Genomic DNA, 27,129 nt, shown 5'->3' with positions numbered 1-27,129 from the left:
GCAAAATGTAACCTCCTGGAGTCTCCGCTGTTTGACTAGCAGCAACTGGTCCCTGCAGAGCAAGGCTAACTGTTTCCCCTATTTTCAGTGTCTGTGCTAAGATAACTGTCTGACAGTCACTTATTCAGCTTACAGATATGAAAGTGGTATCACTCTTCTCATCCAACTGTGAGTAAGAAAGCAAAAGAGCATATTTCTCAAAATGTTAAACTATTCCTTTAACTTACAGTGTAACAGGGACACAAGTAGAAAAGATACAAATCGACTGAGTAATGTCAGTTACACAGCAATATCTACTCTATCTGAAGTTTGGTAACATTGGCCACATGCTAGTGCTCATACCTGACCTGCAACCCCCAGAGCATTAAAACGTAGTAATGGCCACGAAACGAATGGCCACAAGAGTCTGGATCTAAAAGTGAGTCAATCCCCATAAACTCCCATGTTAAAAGCAGAACTAAACATGTTAATGCCTGGTACAAAAACAGTTTTGGTCTCATGGGTAATTTCCTCCTTCATGACAACTGTTTATATCACTCACCTGTTTACATTCTATTAAGGACTAAAGTTATGGAGTTGGGAGTTTCGCTTTGAGTGACAGGCAGGTGAGCATATGATTGGGTGAGCGTATGCACCAAAGACTCAGCTCCACACACGCCCTTCCTCTCTGCCCATTTTTGGATTAGCTGGGAGTTAGGGGCGGAGTCAGGCACTGCCAAGATGACGATGGTGGAGCACCTCACTCTGAGCTTCAAAACCGCCTCTCAGAAACCTGTGTGTGACGTCACAGAGGCTATGTCCATATATGGTCATTCCAGCTCAGACCAAAATTAGCAGGTTTAAGTGTTTTTTTTTAACAAGGGTAAACCTACTAATAAAAGTCAATTGACCCTTTTTCCACTGCCAGATGAGTTTACCTTTCTGTTCAGACTGAGGACACACAACTGCAAGGAGCGATGTCATCACATGCACTTACAGAGCGCACTTACAGAGTAGCAGTGGAGAGAGAGCTGCTAGCCATCATGCGAACTGGTAAAACAGATCTGTCATGTCCTCAGGTTGTTGCGCCTGTAAAAGTGTTGAAACCTCTGGGAGACGCTTGAATCAGTGATTGTTTTTAAAACTTATTTCAGGGCTGGACTCACTCTTTCATCCCAGAGCGCAGTGTAGCGTCTGTGTTTCTGGTTTTAACAGCACCGTGCTGGACAGGTGACAGGTGTGTCTAGTGTCTGTGTGCTCAGCAGGAAAAGGTATGAAAATTAGTGGGTTCACCTGAGTGTTGGGTTTCCATCAACGCTGATGGGAGCTGGAGCCTATATATAATCATTTGACCTGAGTGTGAATGAAGATTGTTCCCGTTTCCAAAAGCCCAATGTTAGCGGGCGTTAGTGGGTTTGACCAGTTGAAAAGGGCTTTAGTGTACTTGGTGTTGTTAAGTTAACATTTCATTTTTAATTTTTATTCAAAAGTTACTGTCTCCCTTTAATTATAATAACATGACTAGCTGATCACAGTGCTGTGTGGAAGAACTGACTCAACCGGGGTCATTAGTAAGACTGCCATGGAGGAAAGTCGCTCATCTACTCTGTATATTGTAAAACTAGTCACATATTTGCTAAAATGCAAGCACAAGATGATCATGAGCAGCAGATGACACTTACACAACGTTACATATTCCCATTTCCTTGTAGACAGGAAGTTAAAAGACAAAATAACAGCATCAACAATCAGTAATCAGTAATTTAACACTTCTTTGTGCATGTTTTACCCTTTACTGCTGTGTCACTTTGAAGAAACCTGTGCTGGGAATGATTACTGTATGTATGCTCTGCGTTTGCCTGTGACTTTGAGTTGTTAAATGAGGAAACCACACAATGATCCAAAAATGAGTAATTAGTGTATTGACTATGTCTATTAAGCCCAGCACTGTCTTAGGAGCTGCCATGCAGCATAAAGTGAGTCACCGTTGCTCTACAGTCATCTGTTGTTTGTCCTATCTTGATTATAAATGTTCCTTTTTTTGGATTATCTTTTATTTTAGCATTGCTTCAGCTTCATTTTCTTCAGTTGCATAACCGATGGCACTTTTTCCTCAGATAATAGAATTGATGCGGCCGGCTTAAATTTTTTTCCTCCTAAATAAACTGAGTGGCTGTCAGTAACATTTAGATTTATTTAGTGGAGAAAAAAAAGGTCTATCCGCCCCCTTTGAAGGGAACAGTTATTTTTGCAGGCAGTGAACAGAAACTGGGACATGAGAGGAAAAAAGGACTTTCACATCTAGCATTAAATGGGTCACCTTCAGTGGCGCACTTGTCTATGTGGTCCTATCAGGAGCCAGAGAGCGTTAGACAGAGAGATGTAAGAGCGGACACACGTTTCCTGTCTGAATGTTAAAGTCGTCATTGTCCCCTGATACATGGAGGCTATTTCAAGACTAACTCTGAAGCATTGTCAGAGGCAGACTGACTGTCAGGCCCAGCCCACCTGTTGATGTACCCCCTGTGACTGGAGTCTCACGTCCTGGATGTGGTCTTTCCCCCCAAGTTCTTTTTACTTACTAACAATGGATGTAAAGCACTACATTATAATGCTGCATCTTTCAACTGACTTGTCTACTGTGCAGTTTGGCCCAGATATTCATTCATTTCCAGAGATTCTCAAATCTGTTCTGCATAATCACACTAATTTCTCACCCCCTTGTACAAAAAACTGCACCTGGAGCCAGGAAGTGTGTGGCAATGAGGCTTTTGCTTTCACCCCAGCAGTTATACTGTCCTGTTTGTTTATGGCAGATTTGTGTCTCTTGTCAGGACATATACCATGAGCTGAACAAGTTCCATGTTACTGTAAACACCCATATAGGACTGATGTAGCCAACTGGGATTATGCTGTGTAAAAGCTAACATGAACGGATGGAGGATTTGTAGGCAGTAGATGATGCGCTGCAGCAGGTCAGAGTCATTACTGTTATCTTTGTCCCTTATATGTGGCTCAGCATTGACCTAAGAAAAAATTACTTTGTAACATCAGCACAATATAAAATGATAAATGAAAACATCATCGTCAAAAACATTCTTACACTGTATATGTAAGAAATCTACCATGAAAAAGTCTGAAGTGCAGCAGAAACACATTTTCAGTTTCTTTCTGTGCTTTGTTGGAGGTAACCTTCCCGCTACCAAGTGAACATTTTGTTGGCTTTGCACTCTAAATCCACCAAGCTGTTATTAACAAATTTCACAGCCAAGTAGTTCATGCTTAATCTCCTTGTTTGGACAGTGTAAATAGAGACATAACATAATATTAATCTGATAATGTCATGTTTTGTGCAGACGATCTGACACTAAATCAACCTCCTTAATTCTGGGTTCAGTGCTGTAGCCTGCTACAAGTTTGGCAGCACACACTTCATAAAATGAATATGACAGCATGATGCAGGAAGAACGTTATACAGCACAGTTTAGACTCACTGCGCCTCGGAACTTGACTGGTTTAACCAAGAACATGAACCATGAATAACCTGTTCATGGGTGATATTTAAATGTTTAAACTAATTGTTTGTGGACAGAAATGCAATGTAAATTAAAGTTTGAACAGAGAAAGAGCAGTGCTAAATAATAGTTAAAATGAGCTGATATAGTGTGAAGCATAATGACAGTTTACATGTAACGTCACAAAAAAAACAAATTGGATTTTTAGACTGTATGTTGTGCATCATTCGTTTTGTATAACTTTCACTCAGGCCTTCTTTAGTCTGATGAAATTTCAACTAGAATCTGTTTTAGATGTAGTCTCTGTACCTTAAAGTGCCGGACTGTAGAGGTGTTGAGTAGGTGGTCGTGTTTGTGCTTAATCTTTATTATTTAGGTCGTGGGAGAGGGGACAGCATGTTCATAGTAAATGATTTACCCAGCTTGGTTTCTCTCCTACATAAATGAGCCATCGCCACATGGGAATTCCAAAGAGCTTAAAATAAAATGTTACACAAAAAGGTTAAGAGGAGCTGCTGTACTGCACTGATCCCTCCAACATAAACATAGACACTCAAACTGCAAACTTATTTGACTGTGGCTGTGAACAAATGAGATCAATGTGAACATAAGTGCTGTATTATTGGTTTTAAACAGTATGTGTTGAGACTCTGTTATCATCCTGACTGCATTGTTTTCTACTTTTTGTACTTGAGGCAGAAATAACTTGAACTGACTCTAATGACTGATGTAATGTGCTGTGAATTGGAGCACAGAAACAGGTTTCTTTGGGTTGCTCAAGTTTTAAAGTCTCTGGTTGGGTAGTTTTGGTGGTTTTCTGTGGAGGAGGTGGTGACGGGAGAGCTCTTACTTTTGAGCCCTCCACAAATCTTAAGAGCAAATTGATGCTGTTGGAAGCAGTGAAGTGAACCTTGTTCATTTTCTCCACCTTCTTCACCTTCCCCAAGTGTGTGTTTACCAGCAGGCCGCTGTGTCCAGTTCACAGACTGCTGAAAAACATTTTCTAGTGTCTGTGATGTCAACAGGTGGTTTCAGGAGGGATGTTTTGAAGCCTGGATTTAGGGTCATGAATCCTGGTGGAACTAAGGTGATACAAACAAGCAGCAACAACAAAGTCAAAATGGCCCCCAAAAATCATTTAAAGCTTTCAGCAAATCTGCTTTTTCATTCACCATCAGGACACTTCTTAATGACGCTTCTGAATGAACACGTGTTTCTTGCTCAGATATTTCTAATGGTAAAACCAACATTTAATGGCCAGTAGAGGAGCTACATTTTAAAGAAATAGTTCAACATTTTGGGAAATAAATGAATTTGTTTTCTTGCTGAGAGTTAGATGAGAAGGAAAACGCCACTCTCATGTTAAGAGAGTGTAAGTATGCACCTACAGCTAGCAGGTGGTTAGCTTAGCTTAGTTTATTTTATTTTAGCTTAGCTTAGTTTAGCTTAGCTTAGATTATTTTAGTTTAGCGTAAAGAATGGAAACAGGTGTAAAAAGATAGGTTGGAATGTTTAAAGCTCACTAATTAACACAACATAGAGACTTTAATTTGTTGAATCTGTACAAATACAAATACAAATACAGATGTATTATTAAGAGAGATGATTAATTGTGGTTTTATGGGAAGTTACATGGTGGAAATATTTCTTGGTCAGGTGCAGTGACTTCTTGGAGTTCCACTGTCCTGTAACTTCCTGAAGGAAAAACATACCCGCTTGTACAAGCTACATATTTAGGATGCAGACTTAAACAGTAGAAAGCGAACTGTTCAGGCGTTGCTTGTATGCTGCTTTGAAGTGAAAATCACCATTATAACAATAATGCCTCAGCACTTTTTATTTTAATGATAACGATCAAACATTCAGGATTCAACTGAAATCAGGGGAAACTCTCTTTTTTTTTTTTTTGACAGAGGAGAGATCATTTGTACATTCATCTGTCTCCGGACTGTCTTTCCTTTTAACTATTCCTGTTGCTGACCAGCATTTGGATTCTCCAGTTTTTGCCATGGACGTAGTCTTTTAGCACACAATCAGACTGAGATAGCTAATAAGTAAAGTTCCTGACATTAGGTTAGAAAAAATAAAAACAATGAAAGACGTATTTAAAGTTTTTAAAGATAATTTAATTTTAAAACATTTAAAAACATTATTTATATTAACATTTATATATATATATATAAATGTTAATATAAATAATGTTTTTTGATGTAAATATTTATATATATATATATATATATATATATATATATGTATATTTACATCTTTCCACCAAAATTGTACTGTTTTGCAAATGATTTGTCGGCCCACTTGCAATACCTTTTCAGCCCCGCCCACACGTTGGGAACCACTGATGTAGATACTTTTCTGAAGGTTTCAGTATCAATCACCAATATCTGCGATTTTCAAGTCTTCTGGTCCTGTTTAGTTAAATTTCACTGTAACTACTTGACTGGTTTTATTTCCTCTGTTAGTGAACAAGTGATTTAGACGTATAACAGTTTGTCATACATATGCACAGCACAGTGATGCTTGTGGAGTTGACCCTGCTGTGAGTCATGTTATATTTCTCCATTCTGGGAGGAGGGCTCACTGTTCACTGTGATCCACGTTGGAGTGGTGTGATGCTGCCTCGGGCTTTGTGACGAGGGGGAAACTGGAGCACAGTTCTGAGCCATAGGCAGAAATACCAGGCCTAACTAGGACATGTCGAGAAATGGGGCTAGTGGTGGGGTGTCTCTCACAGAGAACTTCATGGACGGATGATGAGAAGTGGCTCAGAGAAACATTGAATCGGTGGTCATTAGTTCTGAGTTTCATTGTTTGGTCTGTATATTGTTGATTATTTGATGCCATTCATGGCTGTAACCAGATGACAAAGATTATTTTTGCAGGATTTTTTTCATAAGGCGTCCACTTGTCCAGGTGCACTGGTCCCGTATGCACTGCATTTCACCAGTGAATCATTCAGATTGATTTGTGTTACCCAAACTTTCATGCTTGTGACCTCTTAACGTGGAATTATGTCATCTTGCAGCCCTTCTCACAGGGTGCATGTGTCTGTGATGGAATTTTTCTCTCAGATTAGGGCTGCAACTAACACTTATTTTCATTATCAGTGAATCTGTGTAATAAGAGATAGGTGAGAAAAGATATTTTAACATTCCAATATTTTGCATTTTAGCTTGAAAAATTACTTAAGTTATTAATCAATTATCAAAATTGTTGTTTAATTAATTTTCTGTCAATTGACTATTCTATTAAGCAACAAATTATTACAGCTATACATCAGACTGTTTTATGGGGAAAAAAAGCCTGGACAATAAAACTAGTTGCTAATTTAAAAGAAAAAATAAAGAAAAATAAATAGAATTTTGCATTTTCCCTTCTCCTAGCCAAGTAATCATTGTATGACATTGTATTAGACTCATCTCATGTACCCTTGTTGGGGTTCTGACCACCAAATTATGTTATTATTATTACTATTACTGGAAATGCTAATTAGTAGGCAAATAGATATTTAATTATGAGATCTCGATCTTAAAAACATATGTTTGTATTTTAAGATTCAATCATTTACTGCCTATGTTTTTAGCCAAAGCCCACACATTTAAATACTAAATGGTGTTGTCTACTTAATGCAGCCAGTATACCATTATATGTGTTGTCATTCATCTGCACTGCTGTTTTTTCTGACTGTCACAATGTATTGACAGGAGCAGTGAAAAGTAGGATTGATTTCTCACAAGCTGCTGTGTTTTCATTGCAGGAGACCAATGAAATTGTGGCCATTAAGAAATTCAAGGACAGTGAAGGTAAGAGGGCTCTCTTCACTGATTAGGACAAAATCATCAGAGAACACCCTCGTTGTCACATGTGAGCCCAGTGTAATCCTGATTTCCCATTCTGTCTCACCTCCGTACAGAAAATGAGGAGGTCAAAGAAACAACGCTGCGGGAGCTTAAGATGCTCCGCACCCTCAAGCAGGAGAATATTGTTGAGTTGAAAGAGGCCTTCCGCAGAAGAGGGAAGCTCTATCTGGTCTTTGAGTATGTGGAGAAGGTAAGCTCCCTCTACAGACCATTCCTTCATTAGGTCTACATGATTTTTATATTTTTATATATACATATATATATATATATGTGGTTGCCGCTGTGTGGTGGTCAGATTGATCAGATTGATTTGGTTGTGTTTTGTTCTTGTTTAGAACATGCTTGAGCTGCTTGAGGAGTTACCAAACGGTGTGCCGACTGACAAAGCACGCAGCTACATCTACCAGTTAATCAAAGCCATTCACTGGTGCCACAAGCACGACATTGTTCACAGAGGTAAAATCATTTGAGAGGTAAAATCATTTGTTATTAGGACACATGGTAAAAACAGCACAAGGGAGACAGTGAGACAGAGAAGAGACAGGAATAGGCTCATGCAGTGTCAACGGAGCGCAGCATTTAACACTGCTCCGTCACTGGGCACCATCTGTGCTTATATTTTTAGAAACAATGGGAACCAATTCTCTGCATTTGTCGCATTTTTTGCAAAAAAAAAAGTAGGAATTTATGAGTTTTCTCTCTTGAAACAGTGGCTGTAAAGGTTTTCTGATGTGATGTAACCGACCACTCTATTGTTCAAAAGACGTGAGCATTTGGCAAATCAGTGGCAGCAGAGCAGGAAACCAGATGGCCCATGTGAGCTTTTGTCACAGAAAAGAGAGCAGCCATCCAAATGGCCTGTGGTATACCCAGGCACACATATGACCGTGTTATCGAGGGATTTGATGTAGAACTTATGGTTTGACTTTACAATCTGTGAATTTTCATTGATTGATTTTTATGATTCTTTCCTGTTTTTTTTTTTTATGAAGAAATATCTTTCTTTCATCTTATTTAATCTTTTCAATGTGACAGATGAACATGTGGTGGAAGGAAATATGGTAGTAATGATGTAATGATGGTGCCCCTCACCAGCTAATGTGTTGTCCCATCTGTGTTCTTCCTCCTCAGACATAAAGCCAGAAAACCTTCTCATCAGCTCTGATGACGTCCTCAAGTTATGTGACTTCGGTGAGCGCTTCTACCAAACACTCACACTGTTAGAGCTTTAAGAAAGGCAACCAAACATTCCAAGCTGTGATGTAAAAGGAATATTTTCAACCAAAACTATATTTGGCTGAAAACAGTGCTTCAGGAGTGCAGCAGGCAGACTTCACCTGGTTATCTAAAGCTCTGTGTGCAGCCCTCTCTCCTGCCTCTCAGGCTGCTGCTCCGCATTCTTCTCTCATCTCAATCAATGAAACATGTTGGAAAACAAGGCACTAATCATGCTTTGATTCAATCTGGTAGTGCCACAACAAAACAGGGGGAAATGGAAAACAAGGCATAGCCAATATTGTGTAGGCAGTCTGGAGTGAGAGACTGAAGACCTGCTGTTTGCTCTGTGTCAGCCAAAGGCATTGAGTGAACAGACATAGGCCAAACAGACTCCGCTGTGAAGGTTTACATTTGGGACTGTGTCTTACTGCACATTTGTTTTGTATTGTTTTGATTTTTAATGTTGGAGCAAGCAATGCTGAGAAATGCTCAGTGGAAATGAAGAGTTCATGCTAACAGCTGTTAGCATCAATGTACTCCCTTTCCATTCTTTAATTTTTTTGGTATCATTAAAGGAATAGTTTGACATTTTGGGAAGTACACTTCTTTGCTTTCATATTGAGAGTTACATAAGATGATTGACACCACTCTTATGTCTGAGTCTGTCAGGAGTTGGTAAGCTTTAGCCTAGCCTAAAGACTGAAAATGGGGAAACATCAAGCCTAGCTGTGTCTCCTACCAGCACCTCTAGCTCAGTAATTTTGTAAATTTGGTTATGCTAGGCTAAGCTAACAGCTTCATATTTAATGTAGAAACACAAGAGTTGTATTGATGTTCTTATCTGACACTCAGCAAATAAACTGATTTTCAAAATCTCAAACTCCTCTTTGAAAACTATTTGATTATCATACAATTTATGTATTTGTAAGGTTACAGTCATTCTTCTGATGAAATAATGATAATGAAAATAATGAAAATGTTTACCCATATAGTTAAAATCTATATGAGGGGATATAGTTAAACAATAGATAGATAGGTAGGTAGATAGGTAGAAAGATACTTTATTTATCCCCTAGGGGAAAATCAAATTCAAACATCAATATCCCACAATAAAAGAATAGTTTGACATTTTATGTCATTTTTTCACTACTATACAGCTCTACCCACTGGTTAGCTTAGCTTTGCACAAAGACTGGAAACAGGGGAGCACAGATAATTAGTGAGTTTTAGAGGTGCTGGTAGACATTTTGTTTGTAGCTTTTTAGCTTTTGATAAAGCCTGGTTAGCTGTTTCCCATTGCTTTCTGTCTGTGTGCTAGCTAAGCCAATAGTCTCCTGGCTCTAGCTTCATACTCAAACACACAATATGTAATTTTCTGCTGTTTGAGGTTCCCCGATCAAAACAATAACAAAAGACATCATGAAATAGTGTGGGATCATGGGAGTTGTTGTCTTTACCACCATTGCCCTGGTTTTGATTCCTTAAATGTCAGTTGTTTAGAAGGTTTGTACCTGGGGCTGAATTATCAACAGAGGTGTCTTCCTATCCATAACAAACACACCAGATGATTATAACCAGTAAAAACACTGAACAAAGCAGTTTCACATAAAAAATCAGTGTTTAGCTGACATGGTTTGGTGGACACAAGATATCTCGGAGAGGCTGGGAGTTGAGCTGCCACTAACGTTTTCTTAGCTTGTTTCTCTGATAACTTAAAATCCAGACATCCGATGACTAAAATATTAAAACATGTAATTAAAAACAAACATGATATAAAAAGTGTATCTTAAAAATATGACTTAAAACTGCACAAAACATCAGTTTTGAGTCTTCTGGCAGACAACAACAACGGTGACACGTGATGACATTGACAGGTGACCAAATGAAATGGACCGTTACAATGATTAAATTTAAGGATTTCATTTTGACATTTCCTTAAAAAATGTATGATGATGTAGGTACACAACTGATATTTTAATGTGAAAAAGTAACATATTATAGCTTTAAAATGAGAGTAGTATGGTCTTCTATCTATCTTGTCAATCAAAAAAATATAAGTATATTTCCCAAAATGTTGGGAAATAATTACTTTTTTTCTATTTGTAAATTTTTTGTCAAGCTTCAGGATTCTGAAAATGAATTCAGATTTTTCCATAATTTAATAGTTAAAATTTTATGAGTGAATATGGTTTGTGTTAAACAATATCCAGGATTAATATGACTTAATATTCCCAGAGGGCTCATCATCGCTCCTACTGCACAGTTTATGTCTAACTCAGCGACTTTGTAACTTACACCTTTGAATCATAATGAGCATCCAGAGGGTTACCCAGCTGAAATCAGTTTCAGGTGTCTCAGGATGTAGAGCATATCAAAAGACTCCTCATCATACCATATTGCTTCCTCTGTCTTCTCTTGCCAGGCTTTGCACGTAATCTCTCAGAGGGGACCGATGCCAATTACACTGAGTATGTGGCCACTAGATGGTACCGCTCTCCAGAGCTCCTGCTCGGGTACGTCCGCTAGTTTTTATCCAGCAACCCACATTGAATGAGAGAATCTATTACTACACTGACTTATCCTTTAAGTAGCTGTTCTTATGTCTGGCCTTCATCACCAATCGTTTAAATCTCTGGTTCCTAGGGCTCCTTACGGGAAGGCAGTGGACATGTGGTCAGTGGGCTGCATCCTGGGAGAGCTGAGTGACGGACAGCCTCTGTTCCCAGGAGAGAGTGAGATTGACCAGCTCTTTACCATCCAGAAAGTGCTGGGACCCCTGCCACCAGAGCAGATGAAGCTCTTCTACAACAACCCTCGCTTCCATGGGCTGCGGGTAACGTCAGGCCACACTCCTCACCCCCAACCCTTACTCTGGGTCACTCTGCTGACCCATCTTCTCTCTCTTTTGCTCTCTCTTTCTGCTTCCTCCTCTCTTTTCTTTTCCTTCTTATTTTCTTCTTGATTTTCTCTCCCTGCTATCTCTCTGCACTCTTTGCTTGTTTTTTTTCTTCTGGCTGAGTTTGCTGTGCCGTGACTGATTGGATCACAATGACTCATCGTGTATCATGTATCCTGTGCGCTCTGTGAGGGAAGGCTGTGATAAGTCTTCTGTGGCAGGCTGGTGGTACAGACCTGGGTCGTCCTTCCCTTCCCCTCCCTGCCCACGCCTCAGGATATAATTATCAGTTAATTATCAATACTCAATGATAAGGGCCCTGATCAATGGTGGCAGCATGGACCCTAAATTCTTGTCTGAATTCCACCTCATAAATATACAGTGCCTATAGAAAATCATCATACCCTGTGAAAATCTTTACCTTTTGTCACCTTACACCCTGGAAATTATAATAAATTAAATCAAACTTGTTTGAGCTTTATGGTCACATAATAAACCTCATCATCAAAGTGAAAATAACATTTTAAAATACTATTAAAAATTAGTTAATGAAATACCTGATTTGGTTAAGTGATCAGCCCCCTAGAGTATCAAATCCAATCCAGCTTTATTTATAAAGCACTTTAAAAAACAACCAGAAGGTCTGTACATGATACAACTATAAACACAAGATAAATTAAAAGACATAAAACATCAATAAAAACAGATATATAATAAGATAAAACAATAAAATAACATAAAATAAGATAAAACAATAAAATAAAATCACATCTTACAGGGTGTCAAATGCCATGGAAAAGAGATGGGTCTTAAGAAGGGATTTAAAAACGACCAAGGAAGACGCCTGTCTAATGTGCAGAGGCAGATCGTTCCACATTTTAGGAGCTGCCACAGCAAAAGCACGGTCCCCTCTGAGCTTGCGCTTCGTTTTTGGCACCCTCAGGAGCAGCTGATCAGCTGACCTGAGAGAGCGGGTGAGTGAATTTGGGTGCAACAATTCAGAGAGGTAGGGAGGGGCGAGACCATTGAGAGATTTAAAAGCAAATAAAATGATTTTAAAATGAATCCTAAAATGTATGGGCAACCAGTGAAGTGAGGCTAAAATGGGGGAAATGTGGTCATATTTGCGTGTGCCAGTTAAAAGACGTGCAGCAGCATTTTGTACCATCTGGAGACAGTTGATGGAGGACCCACTAACCCCCACATAAAGTGCATTGCAGTAATCCAGCCTTGTGGTGACAAAGGCGTGGATTACTGTCTCAAAGTGCCGCTTTGAAAGAATTGGCTTTATTTTGGCCAGCTGCCTCAACTGTTAAAAACTTGACTTCACAACTGTCTTGATCTGATTGTCAAGTCTGAGGTCAGAGTCCACCTTAACTCCCAAGTTAGTGACGTTGGATTTTAGGTATTGAGCCAAGGAACCTAGATCTAGACAGAGGGTCTCGGAGCTGCCACCAAAAACAATCACTTCTGTCTTCTTTTCGTTCAAATTTAAAAAATTTAGAGCCATCCAGGCCTTTATGTCGGCAAGACATTCAAGTAAGGGTGTAACAGAGAATGCTTGATTCTTTTTAAGAGGCATATAGACCTGAGTGTCATCTGCATAACAATGAAATAAAATACCATGCTTCCTAAGTATGGAACCAAGCGGGAGCAGGTACAAAGAAAAGAGAAGAGGGCCTAGGACTGAGCCCTGCAGGACACCACATGACAGAGAAGCAGAGGAGGATACAGAGTCACCAAGGCCCACACAGAAAGTTCGATCTGCCAAGTACGACCTGAACCACTCCAGTGCTATGCCACTGATGCCCACCCACTGCTTCAAACGTGAAATTAAAATGTCATGGTCTACAGTGTCAAATGCAGCAGTTAGGTCTAAAAGTAGAAGAACAGCACATTCACCGGAATCACAAGTTAAAAGAATATCATTAAAAACTCTTAAAAGTGCCGATTCTGTGCTGTGCAGTGATTTAAAACCAGATTGGAAGACCTCAAGAATATTGTGCTCCTCCAGAAAGGACATTAATTGATTGTAGACTGTCTTTTGAGGAGTTTTGAAAGGAAGTGCAGTTTGGAAATAGGCCTATAATTAGCCAGAACTGCAGAATCTAGACCTGTTTTTTTAATTAAAGGTTGAGTATAGAGTATACCATTATAAACTTACTCAGGTGCAACCAATCAACCTCCAGATCAAACACCATGCTAATTGCCTCCCACCTGATATTAATTGCAGTGGTTTTGATTACTTTAGAATGAAACCAGATGTTTTCTTGAAAATTCCACTAATCGTAGTGCATGGTAGTGAAAGGATTTAACATGGTTGGAAAAGTACATTCAAAACAACTCCGGGATAAAGTTGTAAAAAGGCACTAGTTAGGTGAAGGCTACAAAAAGATTTTGAAAGCTTTATCAATCCCTCTGAGTACCGTTCAGAGCATCATTAAAAAGTGGAAAGCATATGGCACCACCAACACCTTGCCTAGATCAGGCCGTCCGTCCAAACTGGATGACCGAGCCAGAAGGACATTGATCAGAGAAGCTACCAAGAGGCCAAAGGCAACTTCGAAGGACTTACAAGTCTTCATGGCTGTGACTGGTCGGTCTGTGCATGTGACAACAATCTCACAAGCTTTACACAAAGCTGGTCTGTATGGCAGGGTGGCAAGAAAGAAGCCTTTTCTGAAAAAGTGCCACACTCATTCTCGTCTGCGCTATGCAAAAACACATCTGGAATATTCTGTTACCATGTGGAAAAAGGTTTTATGGTCAGATGAGACGAAGATTGAACTTTTTGGACTGAACTCCAAGCGCTGTGTTTGGCGAAAACCAAACACAGCACACCACCCAAAACACACCATACCTACTGTGAAGCATGGTGGGGGCAACATTATGTTGTGGGGATGCTTCTCTTCAGCGGGGACTGGGCAATTGGTCAGGATTGAAGGGAAAATGAATGCTGCCAGGTACACCCAAATTCTTGAGGAAAACCTGCATCCCTCTGCTAGACAGCTGAAGATGGGCAGGTCATTCACCTTCCAACACCACAATGATCCTAAACATACTGCCAAAAGAACAAAGCAGTGGCTTAAGGATAGGAAGATGAATGTCCTTGAGTGGCCAAGTCAGAGCCCTGACTTAAATCTGATAGAAAATCTGTGGATTGACTTGAAGAGAGCAGTCCATCGCTGTTCCCCACAGAATTTGACTGAATTTGAACAATTCTGCAAGGAAGAATGGGCAAATATTCCCCAATCTAGGTGTGCAAAGCTAATAGAGACATATCCAAATAGATTGATGGCTGTAATTAAAGCAAAAGGAAGCTCTACAAAGTATTAAATCAGAGGGCTCATGACTTTTCCAACCCTCTAGTTTTTCGTTTTTTATTAATTTTCAGAACTGTTGCCTTTTTTGTCATTATTTTGATGTTGTACAGCTAAATTTGTAAATAAAACTGGAAAAAGAATTTTTTAATGGGTTTTGATTTCAGGCTGTATGACAAATAAAGTAACTATTTCAAAGGGGTATGATGATTTTCTATAGGCACTGTACATACAAGTATTTGGTTTTTGACTGAACTACATGTGTATACTGAATTAATGCCACAGAACAGCAAGAAACCATACAACAAAGTTCATGGCTGATTTATCACACTGGCCACCTACGTTGTGCTTTCTGTAACACTTGGAAATGTGTGCTGTAAAAAGAACAGCTTCTGGACGTTTAGTTTTTTTTTTTGTTTTCTTTAGGCAAATGGCAGATTCACAACAGTCAGTAGAAAAATAAAACCAAAATGAGAGACTGATATAGGAAATCTGGATGTGGAAGAAATCACATGCAACAGTGCTGTCGGCGAACCATGTTTCACAGGATTCACAAAAGAAGTCATAGCATCTGCAGGGAAACATCAGAGGAAACAAGACTTTTAAAAGACACAGACACAGACACATTAGTTAGTTAAATTTATTTATTACTTTAGATTTATTAATTCCCAGAGGGGAAACTACTTCACTCACAACATACAGTGAAAAATAAATACTCAAGACAGACATGTCACTACAGATAAAATGTGAAAACCATACCAGAAACCGTAGTGACACTAACATGCAAACTAACAGATATATAACCTGCCTAGCCACTAGAATAAAGAACATTGTATTTAAAACAATCAATCAATTGATAAATTAAAGACCAATCACACTATCACCAATAAAACAGGCACACTATCAACAACAGTTAAAGCAATACATTAAATAATTGTGTTAAAACTACAATTTATATCAATCAATCTTATATCTATCTTGGCCAGTATAACATGTTCCCAGCTGTGAGACAGTCACACAACACAGATACAACACAGCTCAGATCATTAAAACGCCAAAGTCTGAACCATCTTCTTTGTTATTTTCTCCAAAACTGTCTCTAATGAATCAGGAATCAAACCAAACCAGCTTTATAATCCCAGTCAGATCATTGGCAGTAATGATGTTAGGAGAAAACCAGGCATTGGCCACACTGATAGAAAACATTTAAGATTTTTGGTACTGACCTCAAGGGACTTTAGGTTAAAGTGATAACTTCATAAGCAGAGCATCAACCTTTTCTGATCAGTTTAAGTTCATATTGATATAAACCTCCAGACATGTAACAGTTTCAACCTGTTGAGTTTCGATGGAACTGGTGATGCTCTTTATGTTTTGAAGGTTTCCTTCTTTTACTAATGTTTAAGTTCAGGTAATTAACCTGTTGGAATATGAACAAATTGATTACATATACTCCTACTCTACACAGTACAGGAGGATGATGTTGCTCGTCCTTGGACGAAGTAGTAATCACTTGATTATTTATCACTTTCTCACTGACTGTACTGTTTTCCTCTCTCTCTTGTTTCAGTTCCCTGCTGTGAACCATCCCCAAACCTTGGAGCGAAGATACCTGGGAATCATTGGTGGTGGCCTGCTGGACCTGCTGAAGGTAAGGAGGATCTGGCAACGCTGCTCTGCTGAGGAGATGTTTTTATTCTGCCTCCACCCTGGCAGCCAGAGACAGAGGCATTCTCATGGACATGATATCTCAGTAACACCTTGAACTTCTTCAAATTTGGCACAAATGTTCACTTGGACTGAAAGATGAACTGATTTGAAGTTGGTGGCTAAAGGTCAAAGGTCACAGTGACCTCACAAAATATGATTTTGGCCTTGTGAACGCAATATCTCCAGAACTCCTCAGGGGAATCCCTTCAAATTTGGTACAAATGCTCACTTTGACTGAAGGATGAACTGATTAGACTTTGGTGGTCAAAGGTCACAGTGATCTCACAAAACAATTAAGACAAAATTCCACACACATGGTTCATGTTTTATTTGACTCTGGATTAACAGGGATATAATCTGAAACTAGTCTGAGAGACGAAGGCAGACAACCAAGAGGAGAGGATTCTAGTTTTGACCTTTTATCAGTGTCTAGTTTAGTCCAGCTCAGACAGGATCCATGAAAACTCATATTTTTATAAACGAGACACCTGATAATTGCATCATTATCATCATGTTTACGTCGTGACTGCATGATGCCTCTTCACTGCTTCAGCATCTCTCAGCTCATATCCTGGTTCCAGCACTGCTGTTATTGGTGTGTCTGCACTGTAAACAGGAGCTTCATGTCAAGAATGTGGGCTGTGTGCTTGTGCTTTTCCCAGCAGATAATGACTCACTGCTAACATGTCATCTCAGGACTGACTTCAGCAAGGACGGGCATCTATCTTATTACTAAACGGGCTTTCTAAGGTTGAGTGTAGACATTAACTAAACAAAATATGTCAGCTAATTGCTAATGTGAAGCTGCGTACCGCTGTCTGTCTTTTTAGTTCTGTTTTTGTCCTGAGAAAGTTGCTACCTCTGTAAATTACTGTTATGTAAAAATGTAACTGCAGTTCAGTTCAAAGGTTTTATTTTGAGTGCGTTCACACAGAATTCACCTTTCATTAAAATCCATGGAGACAGGTTATTAAACACATTTATTCAAGTAAGAAAAAAAAGCAAATGTCACAAATCACATTTAACATAATAGTTTGGTGTTTGGTGCCTGTAAGACACAATTAAATGTAGCAGCAGCCTGACTTTTATGATAATGGTGGTGACTCATATCATGACTGTTTCAGTGTGTTTGCAAGGTCTGGATGTTCGAGGTGTCTCAGGGACTCACGGTCTCCCTCTGTGTGTTTATGCATTAGAACCTGCTACTGCTGAACCCAACAGAGCGCTTTCTCACAGAGCAGAGCCTGAACCACCACACCTTCCAGACCCTGCGGCTGGTGGAGCGGCCCGGCCCACCCACACCTACACCTGTACGCTCCTCCAAGAGGAAACCTCACCATGGAGACAACACCACCCCCAGCAGGTCAGCACTGAGCACTATACTGTGTAGCTAGTTTAAGCCTGTCAGTGTCTCCCTGTTGTTCACACACATCGGTTCATGCGTTGTTTCTTATGCAGAATGTGTTGGCCTTTCTTAGAGCAACCCACGAAACACGGACATGCAGAAACAAAATAAAACAAACTAGAAACATGTAAAAGAAACATGGTGGTATTCATAAAACTGAAGCATCGCCCCAAACCATAATGACAACCAAGACTGCTGTGCCCCTGCTCACTTATTTCTATAGTTTTGGATCCCAATGTGTACACACACACACACACACACATTGTTGACCTGACATGAACCTGTTCTTATCAAAGCTGCTTTGCTATTAAATTTTGTAAATTTAATAAGCAAATCTCAAAAAGGACCTATGGTGTGACTGTCTCAAGGATGGTTCAATTAATAAAAGGTAAAGCATAAAAATGTTGATTAATACCTCAGGCATAATTTTAAGGGGTTTAATGAAACAACATTTATGTATATAGTATTTTGTTATGATGATGATATTGTTAACTATAAATTCAAAAGATAGATAGACAGATATATAGATAGATAGATAGATACCTCATTCATCCCCTACTGGAAATTCAAGTGTCCAGCAGCTCATTAGTAATAATAATAATAATAATAATAAAAAAACAATAATAGTTCGATAGTCCAATGTAATTGTTCTTCATAACTCCCAACAGGATTTAAAGAGAGTAAATCTATATTTATGGATTTGGGCTTCAGTCGTTCAGGCAGGGTTTTCCTTGTCAGTCAGTTCTGGATAGTGTCACAAACATAAAACAATTGCTCTGTTATTTCTACATTTACTTGGCTCTGCTGAAGTGAAGCGACAATGGTGTGTCACTTTAAATGTTGCTGGGCTGCCGGCTTTTTTTCTTAGGAAGGTTTCTAACTGAGTGAAATGAGCTGAAGTCTCTGAGCAGCAGCCATGATCAGAGCTGGTCCAGTTCTCTAAATGATAAGGAAAGTGGCTTCAGTGCTTCCTATCTTTATATTTCCTATCCCCTTTAGCATAGGAAACACTGGACCTTCCTTTACGAAAGGACAATTCCTTGCTGCAGTAACATTTAAAGTGACACTCCATTATAGTTTAACCTCAAATATCATCATAGTGAGATACTATAGTCTATACATAAATGTCATTTCACTAAACCCTCCCATTGTGTAATGCACTAAAAATGAATTATCTCTACTTAACAAATGTATAAAAAATGTAAAAACTCTGCATAACTTGTATTTTTCTCTCAGGTTATATTATTTCAACATTTAAGTCCTGTTTGTTTTGTTTTGGTGGTCAGTAAAGGAGGATTTATCGTCTGTGTGTTTAAAAAAAAAAGTGCAGTCGGATTCTCTCTGCACTGCAGTGTCTTTTCCTAAGTCCTTATGAATTCTCCTTCATATCTTTCCTTGTCCTATTGATGTTTTCCATCAAGGTCGAGGAGAAGTGGTTAGAGAGGAGATTATTTTCACTTTTCATCTACAGCCAAAGACGTGTTTACATGGCAAGTTTTCTTCTCGAACCACTGAAAGTGTTTTTTTTCCTTTGGTTTGACAAACCCCTAAATTATATTGTTTAATTAAACACTGTATGTTAAACTCTATAATTATGGAACATTTTTTTTCAATTTTTCAATTAGTTCCTGATCTGAAATAGATATCTTATATAGATATCTTAAATATCTTAAAACAGAGTTGAGTCTTGAGCTTTAGCTGAAATGTCATCATCACTCGTCTTAAATTGTCAACAGTTTGAAAGAAGAACATTTATTAAAAAATCTAATAATTTCAACAAGTCATGGGAAAAAATGGTGTTATTATTAATTTCATATTAAATGAAAAACACCACATGAATATAAGTATCTAACAATAAAGATAAATCTCTCTCATGCTATTTTTTATAGGACACATTTACAGTGCAGTTCAGTGAAAACGCTCAAAAACATGGTGAAAGAATGGACAAAGCTAGTGACACCTTCACAGCTGCATCAGTATGTGTATTTTTTCTTCAAAAATTGTGTTTTACAAAAAATATTGTACTGCATAATTGTCAAATACCCATGTATATCTGTGATAGAGTGTGAGACTATTATCCACCAGCCATGTACTTAATTTCAACATGACTTGACTAAGAGTGTTTTCTATGTCAAAGACATTTAAAAGTGAGTCTTCAGCAAACAGAAAAATCCCACAATCCCCTGCAGATTTAAAATCATTTACATATATTAGGAAGAGTACAGCTACTACTGATCCCTGTGGAACATCACACACATGACCATATTTACACACTGAATACAGTTACTTAGGATTTAAACCAACTAATCACTACATTATAACAACAATAGCCTCCAATATGTTGCATGAAGCTGAATGTGTGATGCACAGGATGTTGATGTTGACCTCTCTTCTCTTTCTCAGGAGCCACGGGGGAAAGAGCTCAGGAAGCCACCGCTCCAGCAGCAGAGAGTGCTCCAGCCTGCCCCGGCATGAAGACCTCCACCCCAACAACGAAGGCTTTCTCAATGGCAACATGTCTGCAGCGATCAACCTCAGCCCCACCCTTCATCCCAAGACCTACCAGCCGCAGATCTTTAACCACTCCACCTCCTGCAGCATGGACCTGGCCAGCAGCAACCTGCCTCACCTGCTCAGCCCGGGTGAGGCCAAGAGCAAGGGCGACTTCGAGATGAACCTGGGGTCCAAGGTGTCCGACGGCCCCGGGGCCAAGTACCTCAAATCCAACTTTCGCTCACAGCAGAACCGCCATTCTTTTGTGGAGGGGAAAACCAACACACTTCAATCAGGGGAGAAACACAGTCGACACAGCTACATGGAGTCTCACAGCTCCACGCCCTCCTCCTCCAAGTTCGCCTACCTGAACTTGTCCAAGAGCTACGGCACGCTTAGTGATGCCAAGTCAGTAGGGAACTTAAATGATGTGCATCTCTATGCTGATGAGCCCACATCTCGCTATTTTCCCTCAAGCTGCCTTGACCTCACAGCTCCCAGCAGCCCAGCAGCCCGCCGAGTCGACAGACTGGGTCCCAGCACAGCTGGCCGAGGAAGCATGCGTTCAGACAGAGAAAGTAATACTCTGGACTCCTCTTACAGGCGCTCCTCCACCCGCCACAAGGCCTCAGAGGAGGCCAAGACATCAGATGCCCTGGACCCTGGGGACAGTGGCATTGAAAGGAGCCACGCTCACTCTCTGTCTGCTCCACATGACCCTTTGTCCTACGGTCAGGGATACACCAGCCCCTTCTCCTCCCAGCAGAGGCCGCACCGCCACTCCATGTACGTACGGAGGGACCACCAGAGGACACACGGGGCGGACGAGGGGCTGCTGGTGGGGCAGGGCATGCCTACCAGAGCCAGCAGCCTCCAGCTCCTGTCTCCACAGCTGCAGCACCGCACGCTGCCTCGCCACTCTGGGGGCTCCTCCAGAGAAGAAGACATGAGCAGGGTCAGTGATCAGCCCACTTAAACCTCTCCACGCTTCAGGAAAGCCTAAGCCTACAGGATCTAATCATATCATGCCTACACCAGGTTGTGTTGGATAACTCTTCCTCAGTCATTGTACAACAAAGCAGCCAGGATTTATTCTGGTGGCGTCTGAAAATATCTTGATCTGTGTTTAGCTTTTTCAGCCACATCTTGTTAGTCAGTTTCTCAGGTTTGTAAAAAATCGGAAAAGGCAGGATTAACATGATCGCAGTTCCATCTATGGATGTTGCAAATGTTAGGAGTGTTGTTCTCCTGTTAAGATATACAGAGCCTCTTGTTACCTGTATATTTATATATACTGTATACACACATATAGTATATATAGTGTGTGCGTGTGTGTATTTGTATGTGTGTATTGCAGTGCTGAGCTCACTTCATGCTTCATCATGTCTCCATTAACAGAGCGAACAGGCACCCACTGAGGTCACCCAGAGCAGACCCTCAATAAGGGACTCCACAAGGGACAACACTGCATCTTTTCACACACAGCGGCAAAAAAGCGAGGTCCGACATTCTGCCTGCACCCACCATTTCCCACCCACATCCAGTCTTCTGAGAGTGCGGATGTGGGTGGATACCGCTGTCATGAACTGCTCTCTCTCTCTCTCTCTCTCTCTCTCTCTCTCTCTCTCTCTCTCTCTCTATCTATCTCTTTCTCTCTTTCTCTCTCACTCTCTGTCTCTTTGCATCAGATGCCTCTTCATTTTCTCTATGTGCTTTGCTTCCCTCTAAAGTGACTACTTCTAATAGCACAGTCAAGCTTGTCATCACAGCTCATTTCAGTTTGACTCTGGAATACATTTATAGCCTCTACAAATGTTGTTTTATTATAATGACCAGCTGTAAATCAATACGCCTCCCTGTCCCTCTGTTCTTTCAGGTAAATAGAAATATCAGCTCAGATAGAGAGGCATGCAAAGCAGCTGATCTCTGAGGTTTGTATGTGACTAGTTCTTCTGTTGTGACTCAGGTTGGCTTATATCATGACCAGCAAACAGAAGATGGGGGCTCTTCCAAAGAGAATCGCAACATTTACAGTGAATCCATGCCTCGGAGGGTGGGCAGCTTCTACAGAGGTTGGTTTAGTCACACATCTCTTCCAGGATCTTTCTTTCTTTCACTGCACTGTGGAGATCAAGTTGTCAGTTCAGATTCAGGCATCAGGCTCTTGACTACAGTTTAGTGAGAAAATAATTTCTTCCAAATCTTATATGGTTATTGATGAGACATTACTTAAAGCCAGTGTGTTCAGAATTCTTAGTGACTGCAGAATCTAAAAAATACTATGGATTCCAACCCAGAGCTTGATTGATATGTAAGAGTTTAAAGAAATCTGATGACAGTTTGTTTGTCAATGAAAACCTTTTATTTAGCATGAACACATGATAATCAAATGTATTGACTACTATTGACTAGGAACTCTTAATTTTGTTTATTAAACCAGATTAAATTATAATGCTCACAGTGAAACATGTTAACGTTTAGCAGGATTTGTTCACCATTTATTTTAGCATGTTAGCACGCTAACATAATGTTAAAATAAGTACGGCTGAGGATAATTTCAGTGTCACTAGATTTTATGGTATTTGGTAAAAAAAAAAAAAAACAAATTTTGACCTGGTGGCACTAAATGAAAAGTCAGACATTATTATAACTCATCCTCTGGTGAACATGAATGTCTGAAGCAAATTTAATGGCACTCTGTTCGATAGTTACCGAAACATGTCATGTCACCCTCATGGTGGTGTCAGAGGAAACATCAATAAGATTCATCCTCTGGGAACCAAGATGGTAGGTCAACGTGGCTTACGATTATAAGCAAGGTATTAACTGAGCATTATACATTTAATAAACTTGTCGGTCTTCTCTGGGGGCCAAACTAAACTAAACTAAGCCATGGAGACACTCTCTCTAAAATCCCTCAAAAAAAACCCAAACATTTGACTTTTCTCTTATCTTACTTTTCTTTCGTAAGACTTTAACTGCAGACAAACAGGGTCAGTAGGGGTATTGGTGTCTGCGTCGCTGTATTTTGTGGCTTCACCACAAGGGGGCACATGAGAAAAAAAGTTATGTTATAAATTTTCCCCTTTTTAGTTCTTAGCAGAAAATGACCAAAAAAACACCTTTGCTAACTTTTCTTCTTTGTTATTGTTAGATTGGAAAATGTTATATGACGTTTATTGTTAATATGTGAATTACCTCCCAGAACCTTTTAATATTTGGGTAACATTCCACAGTCCTGTCTGACCTGGAGTATAAAATGAAGTAGATAATTATGCAGCACACTTTGAAGTTGTTTAAGCTAGCTACATATTGTTTGCTAAATGTATTGGGGCTGTACAGAGTTTGTTTATTTTCCTGTGTGTATCAAAAGGTGAATGAACTTGTGTGTTGTGTTTGTTGAGCAGTCCCCTCCCCCCGGCCAGACAACTCCTTTCATGATAGCAGGGGTCAGAGCCGGGGCTCGGGTCTGTCGGGGGACGGCAGCAGTTTGTCAAACCACTCCAAACGTCAACCAGCCTTTGATCCCTGGTAATTATCTTTTCTAAACGCAGCATTTATTTTGTTCTTCTCTAACTCAGGTTACCTTGACAACACCAATTTGTTCATCGTCTGTTGCTCTGAAATAGTTTATTGGTGCATTAAATTTCCCACTGGTCACATGACACGGTGGCTTTAACAGAAATTGTCAGGTCTTATTAGGAGTTGAAAGATGTTGTACATTTTTAGCTGGGACATCGTACTCAGTATGCTTTGTCTTACTTTCAGGACTGGCCCAGATACTGTAGTGTTGAACCCCTCTGAGCCGTCCAAAGAAAAGGAGAAGCAGGGTTTCTTCAGAGCAATAAAGAAGAAAAAGAAAAAATCTCAGATGGTGAGTTGTACATCAGTCACTCTGAGGATGGAAGTCGTGCCAGGATGCTGCTTCATGCATCTTTCCTTTGACGTCAACACCTGTCTGTCTACATACTCTCTCCACTTATGCTCTTCAAATGTTTGATACTTTGCCTTGTTAGCACCTCTGCAGAGATATTGTTGTTGTGATGTGCTCATGTTTCCACCAGTCATGTTCCTCTATATTACAGATGGAAGTCCCTGATGGAAGACCACCTGTCATCAAGAAATGTCTTTTCCCTCTGTTTAGCCCAAAGAATAACATAAAGCATAGCTCCTCTGTGAGAGTCCTGCCTGTAGTGTCCTCTCCCATGGTACATGCTGTTTTACACTACACTACTCATCCCATCACTGTCACTCTAACATCGCATGCATTACTAACATTCATCACTGTTTTAATGTGTCATTTAAGCTTGTTTTTAGTGGTTTTATTTGATAATTTTATGAGTATGATGCATCTTGATTGAATCACATAACAATGAACTGCTAACATAAACCAGCCAGATCCATCCAGCAGGTAAAATATCAGAGGAAAATGAAAATGAGGCCATAACGTGTCTGTTGAAGTGACTTTTACTCTTAGAATTTCCACTTCATGAATCTTTGTCCAGTAAAGTTGATGGATCTGACTGCGTTCACCACCAGACTCTGATCAATCACCAATGACTTCAGCCACGGCCCTAACAGCATCTCTCGTTATGAGCTGAGGATAAACGAGAGCGCCCTCTTTGCTTAAGCACGAGATTGTAGGAGTCTGTGTCTGTTTACACTCACATGAAGCTTTACTATGAACCAGAATCACACAGAAGCATTTGGTCCAATGTCTCTGCCCCTCAAAGTGCATCCAAACACATGACCTGATTATAGAGCAAAGATTAAGACTGAGGATGAACCAAAAGAGATGCTAAATATAAAGGAAACCACATTTTGACATGTGAAACTGGCCGCCGCTGCAGTTGCAGTAATGGTTCATGATGAAACAGGTGTTTGAGACTCTCTCTTCCCCTTACATTTCTATTTATATGTGACAGTTTGTTCAGAAGCTGGGAGGGAGTTACTGCTGATGACAGAGCACAAATAAACACAATCTGGCCAGGAGGAATCAGGCAGTCAGACTCCGAGCTGCTGGGAAATAGTGTGCACTGCATGAAGAGTAGATAGTTTGAAAATACTGAGGCTACAGATGTCTCATGGATTCTCATGGAAAGCTTCATTTATCAATAATAAACAAGATGAGTCGTCTCTTCTCTTCCTCAGATCAGCAAATGCTTCGGGTCTCTGGCTCCAGCTGCATGTTCTGTTTTTTAATTTTACGGCTTCACTGCACTTCAGATCAAATGATGCTTTGGCCTATTATCAGAAATAACTTCAGACTTATGTCAGTGGTAAATCAACACATGTAGAGGACAACACAAACACACAAATATGTTTTCTTAAGCACATTCTGAGGTTTTAATTGGAATCTGTGTAAAAATGTGTATTGTATTTAATAAATGAGTAAGCTGGCTTAGAGGAAGATGGGTGATGAGCAGGCGAGCTAAATGGTTCAGGCCGACAGGAATCCAAAAACAGGTTATCCAAAAAAAGACAGGAAGCAAGAACAAAGGTAAACCCACAAGAACAGTGGGAAACAGAAAGAGGCGCACAAGGGACCACAGGAGAACTGAACAGACAAACTCACTCAGACTTAAATACACCAGTGCAGGGGAGACGATAGGACATAGGTGGAACTAATTAGGGCGGGGCAAGCAATCACACAGGTGGGCAAAAAACAAAGACAGGAAGTTAAACCATAAGGAACACAAGGGACGGGAGCATAGTTTCAAAATAAAAGAAGAAATGATTTAGCGCATTCTGTGTTTTTCTTGTCCTTTACACTGTGAGGACCTCCCCTGGTTACAAGTGTGAAGTTATCATTTAAACAGGTTAAATGATGCATTCACTGTGTGACAGGTTCCTACAGATGGGGTGGAGACAGTTCTCCAAAAGTCCTCCAGGTCTTCAAGTCACCAGAGCAGCCGCCACAGAAGCCGGGACAAGAGCAGAGACCGGGACAAGAGCAGAGACCGGGACCAAGACCGAGACCGAGACAAGGACTGGCCGCCTGAGAAACTGTCTGATTCACACTCTCCAGTGAGTCTCAGAGAAACGAGAAAGGTATTTTCCTGAAACGTGTTGTTTTGAAAGGTTTGATTTAAAGATGGTCGTGTGATGTGTCGTGTTTATTTCAGAGTCAGCCACTGAAGTCACTGCGCAAGCTCCTGCACCTCTCATCCTCATCCTCCAACCAGACCACACCCTCTGACATGCGCTATCAGCCGCTGCCTAATCCGGCCGCTGCTCAAGGTGGTTTCACAGAAAGCCGGGGTCACTCAGGGGTCAGCACGCCCCAGCTGAAGAGCCGACAGACAGCCTACCCGCTGCCTGGACAGCTGGAGTCCAGCTGGCACACATCCGCCCTGGGCCGCCCAGAGGGCAACCCCTACCCAGAGCAAATGAGCATCAAGGGTGGGCAGAATGGGCATGGGTTCGGACGGCCCTCCAGGTCTCGTATGCCAAACCTCAACGACCTGAAAGAGACGGCTCTGTGATTTCTGTCACCTACGGCTTTCACATCCACTTCAGACCACACTGTTTCCCCTCTGTTGCTCCTACACCTCCCTTACATAACAGTACACCTGCTGTACACACACACACACACACACACACACACATACACACACACACACACACACACACACACACACGCACACACACACGCAGACACACACATATACACACACACACACATACACACACACACACACATATAAACACACACACGCAC

At 40.4% G+C, this 27,129-nt stretch overlaps 1 protein-coding gene across 7 annotated transcripts in view; it reads left to right on the top strand.

Annotated features, from left to right (window-relative positions):
• LOC111671593 (cyclin-dependent kinase-like 5) overlaps positions 1 to 27,123 on the top strand; it is a 40,518-nt gene extending 13,395 nt beyond the window's left edge. Inside the window, exons 4-20 of one of the 7 annotated variants that reach the window (XM_023428715.2) lie at positions 7,264 to 7,309; positions 7,420 to 7,556; positions 7,702 to 7,822; positions 8,498 to 8,557; positions 11,007 to 11,097; positions 11,228 to 11,417; positions 16,371 to 16,451; positions 17,707 to 17,873; positions 19,805 to 19,891; positions 20,319 to 21,363; positions 21,807 to 21,908; positions 22,375 to 22,480; positions 23,816 to 23,939; positions 24,177 to 24,282; positions 24,494 to 24,616; positions 26,256 to 26,435; positions 26,534 to 27,123. In XM_023428715.2, the coding sequence (XP_023284483.1) occupies positions 7,264 to 7,309; positions 7,420 to 7,556; positions 7,702 to 7,822; positions 8,498 to 8,557; positions 11,007 to 11,097; positions 11,228 to 11,417; positions 16,371 to 16,451; positions 17,707 to 17,873; positions 19,805 to 19,891; positions 20,319 to 21,363; positions 21,807 to 21,908; positions 22,375 to 22,480; positions 23,816 to 23,939; positions 24,177 to 24,282; positions 24,494 to 24,616; positions 26,256 to 26,435; positions 26,534 to 26,893 (3,126 nt within the window). In that variant the 3' untranslated portion in view covers positions 26,894 to 27,123. Of the gene's footprint in view, positions 1 to 7,263; positions 7,310 to 7,419; positions 7,557 to 7,701; positions 7,823 to 8,497; positions 8,558 to 11,006; positions 11,098 to 11,227; positions 11,418 to 16,370; positions 16,452 to 17,706; positions 17,874 to 19,804; positions 19,892 to 20,318; positions 21,364 to 21,806; positions 21,909 to 22,374; positions 22,481 to 23,815; positions 23,940 to 24,176; positions 24,283 to 24,493; positions 24,617 to 26,255; positions 26,460 to 26,533 lie in introns of all 7 variants that reach the window. The other 6 variants (XM_087180027.1, XM_023428717.2, XM_023428716.2 and 3 more) reach the window with 6 other exon arrangements.
• The last annotated feature ends 6 nt before the right edge of the window (positions 27,124 to 27,129 follow it).

Source organism: Seriola lalandi, unplaced genomic scaffold, assembly GCF_002814215.2.
Source record: "Seriola lalandi dorsalis isolate HSWRI2012SDOR001 ecotype SW California unplaced genomic scaffold, Sedor1 jcf7180002054885, whole genome shotgun sequence".
Lineage (NCBI taxonomy): Eukaryota > Metazoa > Chordata > Actinopteri > Carangiformes > Carangidae > Seriola > Seriola lalandi.
Note: the sequence above shows the minus strand (reverse complement) of the source record. Positions and strands in the feature narration are given on the sequence as shown.